The 5,872-nt window shown below is 42.5% G+C and overlaps 1 protein-coding gene across 1 annotated transcript; it reads left to right on the forward strand.

Moving 5' to 3' along the window:
• The first annotated feature begins 858 nt into the window (after positions 1 to 858).
• On the forward strand, positions 859 to 5,667 carry LOC125508120 (protein NPG1). Its single transcript, XM_048672717.1, has 5 exons — positions 859 to 1,260; positions 2,823 to 3,078; positions 3,151 to 4,361; positions 4,656 to 4,803; positions 5,062 to 5,667. The coding sequence occupies exons 1-5, from the start codon at positions 1,042 to 1,044 to the stop codon at positions 5,376 to 5,378; spliced, it is 2,151 nt and encodes a 716-aa protein (XP_048528674.1). The 5' UTR covers positions 859 to 1,041; the 3' UTR covers positions 5,379 to 5,667.
• Positions 5,668 to 5,872: the final 205 nt, after the last annotated feature.

Below are 5,872 nucleotides of genomic sequence, written 5' to 3' on the forward strand. Positions count from 1 at the left end.
CCACTCTCTAGGGCACTGGTCCTTAGGGGCACGTGCACGAAGGTTTTCCGACTGCCATCGACAAGGTTAAGCCGGCTCCGGTAAAGGAGCGGTGATAGCGGCACGTTGACGGCTCGTTCTAGCGATAATAACGGTCCTTCGGTGGTATTGGAACTTCGATGTAGTTTTTATTATGCTTGAGATGCTTTTATAATAGATCTGATCTTTTTGCAACAAAATACTTTGCAAGTTTATAATATACTCTCTCTATTTTTAAATATAAGTTTTTTTAGTGATTTCAATACGACCTTAAAGTGTAGACTCATTCATTTTGCTTCGTATGTACTACTCCCTCCGTTCCTAAATACTTGTCTTTCTAGACATTTCAAATGACTACTACATACGGATGTATGTAGACATATTTTAGAGTGTAGATTCACTCATTTTGCTCCGTATGTAGTCACTTATTGAAATGCCTAGAAAGACAAGTATTTAAGAACGGAGGGAGTAGTTTGTATTGGAATCTCTTATATTTAGGAACGGAGGGAGTACGACCTTCGCTGTTACTTTTGGGTGAGTATTTATGGTGTTTTCTTATTATGATTTTCTAATGATAAGTACACCTCTGTCATTGTATCTAACCAACCTAAATAGATTATCCTCCCTGTGCCATGGATTAAGAAGTTTAACGGCTAACTTTCTATACCAAACATATATTTCAAATTGAGCGAACGTGTATATATCTATATCTAAAATGGTAAGGCACACTCGCTGCCAGACTGCAGTAATTATGAACTCCCAAATGAAAATGCAACAAGAAAAGAAAATATGCTACAACAGCCACAAGACCTACTACAAGTACAAGAACGTGCCGGCGAGCTCGAAGGGAAACAAAAATAAAAATAAAACGATGAGCTCCCCACTCCCAGAGTAGAAAGGCCAAGAAGTCCAATGCCATGGATCTCGCCTCCTCCGTCTACTAGCCAAGAACAACTACCCACGCATACGCATTGACGTAGCGCATGCTCGCCGGAGGGATCGCGCGGCGGCTCTGAGGCAGCAATGGCAGCGGCACCAGAGTCGGACAACGGGAGCGAGGTGGGCCCGACCGGGGACTCGGGGGCGTTCGCTTCGCCGGTGAAGACGAGGGAGAGGGCGCCGGAGTCGGAGGCCGGCGCCTCGGCGGCGACGGCGTCCGAGTCCTCGGAGACGAGGGTCGACGACGGCAATATCCAGGAGGCCGAGTCCTCGCTCCGCGAGGGCCTCTCCCTCAACTACGAGGTACGGAATCGCTGCCTCTAGCTTCTGTTTTTCTTTTTCCTTTCTGCCTAATCTTAATCTGGGCGGTTGCGCAAGTTTCTTGAGGTCTGTTTGGGCGAGATAGAATGAAAAGATTAGATAATTTTGGGGTCCAACTGTGCCTATCTGCTGTCTGTCCTTTGATGCGTTTTGGGGGAAGATCGGGATCTTCGCGTGGAGATCGTAGTGCCTGATTTCCTTGCTCATTTCAAGGACTGGTGGTTCTTCATGCGGGAGATGGCATTGTTTTCACAAGGTTGCGGGGCCATTCTGAGTTGGTCAGCTGAGCAAGAATTTAGATTAGAATGATACATTCTGCTTGAAAGATAAGATAGCATTTCGGGGAGATGTAGGATACTAAGATGCTATCTTGTGGAAATGATTCTCCATGTTTGGAGGATTCAGCATTCGTGCTTTTTCTTTGGGGCAAATCTGAAAATTCAGAAGAGAATGCAGAACTCAAAGAAAGTGAAATAACTCGTGGATAGATGTGGAAAACGATCTTGCTTTTAGATGTTGTATAACCGTTTGACCATGGTTTGGTCAGTGGGTGATATGTTATCTAGTGAATTTGGGACCTAGCCAGCCATTCTAACACTCAGTAAGAAGCTTGAAAGATAAGATAGCATTTCGGGGAGATGTAGGATACTAAGATGCTATCTTGTGGAAATGATTCTCCATGTTTGGAGGATTCAGCATTCGTGCTTTTTCTTTGGGGCAAATCTGAAAATTCAGAAGAGAATGCAGAACTCAAAGAAAGTGAAATAACTCGTGGATAGATGTGGAAAACGATCTTGCTTTTAGATGTTGTATAACCGTTTGACCATGGTTTGGTCAGTGGGTGATATGTTATCTAGTGAATTTGGGACCTAGCCAGCCATTCTAACACTCAGTAAGAAGTTTGTGCAATTTGTAATGGATGGAAGGTACAAGTGTGGTCGAATTCAGAAGCAATTTGCATGATTAACACAATGGGAATTGGATGTGAAAAAAAGAGATTGTTTTCTTTGTTTAGTTCAGTTGGGCAGCTCTTTGTTCTTGTTTAGTCTTTGTTGCGGCAAAACGATTTCATTTCCCTTATTTCTCTATATTTTGCGACAAATGATAATTCGACAGTTTTGTGTTTATCTCACATGTTCTAATGTTTACACGATTTCCTTTTCTGGTGAGTTTGAAAACATCAGAAATCTTGGAGTTTCGTGCTTAACTATCAACAAGAAATTACGTTAGAGTAGAGATGCTTGTCTGCCTCTTTGATAAAAATATATGATCTTCAGGTATCATTTTTAGGACAACGGGACATAGTTTATGCCCAGAGTTCAGAACCCTAATTAAGTTTAAACAAGTAGTATAAGCTAAATTGTTTGGTTGTGATTACTGATACTGAGTACCAATATGTGCTAAAAAGTTTATTTGTGCTTGACTAGCTGAATGCTCCTAAACTGTGATTGCTGATAGGCCAGTAGCCAAAGAATACTCAGCACCTCTTATATTTTGTTGCTGCTAACATTGCCTTTTATGTACGTATTTGCTTTGAAAATTAGGAAGCAAGAGCTCTCCTCGGGAGACTAGAATATCAGAGAGGAAATGTGGAAGCTGCACTTCGAGTATTTGATGGAATAGACCTTCAAGCTGCTATTCAGCGTTTCCAACCGTCGCTTTCAGAAAAACCATCTTCCAAGCGGAATAACAAACTACGGTCAGATTCATCGAATTCAGGATCACAGCATGCTGCTAGCCTTGTTCTTGAAGCCATTTACTTGAAGGCAATGTCTCTTCAAAAGTTGGGGAAAGCAATAGGTACGAATGCAAACTTTCACTCTGGCCATTTTGTTATGCTTGTTGTGACACCATGAATCCATTCACTTGCAGAGGCCGCTCAACAGTGTAAAAGCGTCCTTGATGCTGTTGAAAGTATCTTCCAACGTGGCATACCTGATGTCATGGTTGAACAAAAGCTGCAGGAAACTGTCAGTAAATCAGTTGAGCTACTCCCAGAACTTTGGAAGCAAGCTGGGGCTTATCAAGAAGCACTTGCTTCTTACCGGCGTGCTCTTCTTAGTCAATGGAATCTCGACGATGAATGCTGCACGAGGATTCAGAAGAGGTTTTCTGTTTTTCTGTTGTATGGTGGTGTTGAGGCAAGTCCGCCGAGCTTGGCTTCACAAACCGAAGGTTCATTTGTTCCTAAGAATAATTTGGAAGAGGCAATCCTTCTGCTCATGATACTATTGAAGAAGTGGTACCTTGGAAAGACTCACTGGGATCCCTCAGTGATGGAGCATCTAACCTTTGCATTGTCACTCTGTGGCCAGACATCTGTGCTTGCCAAGCATTTTGAAGAAGTTTTGCCTGGAATATACCCTCGAACTGAGAGATGGTATAGTCTAGCCCTTTGTTATTCTGCAGCTTCGGATAATGAAGCGGCATTAAATTTGCTAAAGAAGTCTTTGAATAAAAATGAGAGTCCCAATGACATAAATGCCCTGCTTTTAGCTGCTAAGATATGTAGTTCGGACTATTATCTTGCTTCTGAGGGTGTAGAGTATGCAAAGAGAGCAATCACTGATGACGAATTATTAGATGGGCATTTAAGGAGTGTTGCGCTCCATCTCTTAGGGAGTTGTCTGGCTAATAAGTCTAAAATTGCTTCGTCCGATCATCAAAGATCTCTCTTACAGGCTGAAGCTTTGAAATCACTTGGTGAGGCATTTTCCCTTGACCGGCACAACCCAGATTTAATATTTGACATGGGGGTTGAGTACGCTGAGCAACGAAACATGCAGGCTGCACTGAAATGTGCAAAGCAGTTCATTGACACAACTGGTGGATCTGTTTCTAAGGGCTGGAGGTTGCTATCTTTGGTTCTTTCAGCACAGCAGAGGTATTCAGAAGCAGAAGTGGTGACTGATGCTGCATTAGATGAAACTGCAAAATGGGAACAAGGGCCATTACTTAGAATAAGGGCTAAACTGAAAGCAGCCCAATCATTGCCCATGGAAGCAGTTGAAGCATACCGTGCCCTTCTTGCTCTTGTTCAGGCACAACGGAAGGCTTATGGGTCTTTAAAAAATGGCACAGAGGTTTGTCTTCTCAATTACACAAATGTCTCATTAAAAGCTCATGCTTGCTTGAAAATGTTTATTTGCTTGCAAGAGGGTTCTGAGGTTACTCTAGATATGATGCCCGGCCCATACCTTTTCTAGTTAGTTTGGAGTGGGATTGGATCCTGACACTGAATAATGCTGCTCAAATAGCAATATCCTTTGAACTGCTTTTCTTGTTTGTATTAGCTGCTGAAACTAACTGCCACTATAATTTCACCAATGCACCCTGTTCTTGTTTTATCATCTCATACTTTGTGAAATTTGTTTCAGGAAAGGGATAATAAAGTGAGTGAGTTTGAAGTTTGGCAAGGTCTTGCCAACTTGTATGCTAGTCTTTCGTACTGCAGAGATGCCGAAATATGTTTGCAGAAGGCTAAAGCTCTGAAAACTTATTCTGCCACAACACTTCATGCAGAAGGTGAGGAAACCTTGGTCACCGGTTCATGACTCGTGAGCCATGCGTGCATCTCTGGTTATTGGTAGAAGTATGAATTCATCCTTGCAAATAAAGAGTATGAAACCTGCAAATAGAAAGTGTTAGTTTTTGCTTCACCTTTTTTTTTATCTCATTCATCTAGGCTAGGCATTTATTGAATTTAGAAGTTGGAAAACATCCCTAGTTTTTTTTTTCTGTCAAATATCCTCTTACAGTCATGATACGTTCATTTCTTTCCAGGTGACATGCATGAGGTTGGTGAGCAAACGCAGCACGCGCTGGCTGCATACTTGAATGCACTCTCGACAGAGGTAGATCATGTACCATCCAAGGTATCCATCGGTGCTCTCCTGTCGAAACAAGGGCCCAAGTATCTCCCTGTGGCGAGGAGCTTCCTGTCGGATGCCCTAAGGCTCGAGCCTACGAACCGGATGGCCTGGTTCTACCTAGGACAGGTCCACAAGCATGACGGGAGGCTAGCTGAGGCCGCTGATTGCTTTCAGGCGGCCTCGATGCTTGAGGAATCAGAACCGGTAGAAAGTCTCCGACCGCTCTGATCGTTCATTTGGAACAACTTGAGGTTTCTTTTTTTGTCGGCCAATTTTCCTTCTCTTCCTCCTATTTTCGGGTACATAGCTGGGCAGAATTTGAGGCTGGCTACCTGTATCTTGTATTCCTAGGAGCCATTGTGCTGCTGTTGTCGACAAATGCTGTAACTGGTTGCTAAGTAAGTTGCTTGCCTGGTATGGCAGTATAAAGCATATGTATCAATATCACCCGCTACTACAAGTAAAAGTTTATGACGAGTCGTCGGCTAAGATAAAACGAGTTACTGTTAGTGCTCTACATGCTCCCTCCGTTTCCAATTATAATATGTTTTGAATATTTCAATATGGACTACATATGAATTGAAATGAGCCAACAAACACACTAAAATACATCCAATTCAGAATTTTTTTACAAACATCTTATACTCTGTAAAGAAAAATAATTATCTAAATGCTCTTATATTTCTTTACACATGGAGTAATTCGGAACGGACGGAGTAACA

This window comes from Triticum urartu, chromosome 5 (assembly GCF_003073215.2).
Source record: "Triticum urartu cultivar G1812 chromosome 5, Tu2.1, whole genome shotgun sequence".
Taxonomy (NCBI): domain Eukaryota; kingdom Viridiplantae; phylum Streptophyta; class Magnoliopsida; order Poales; family Poaceae; genus Triticum; species Triticum urartu.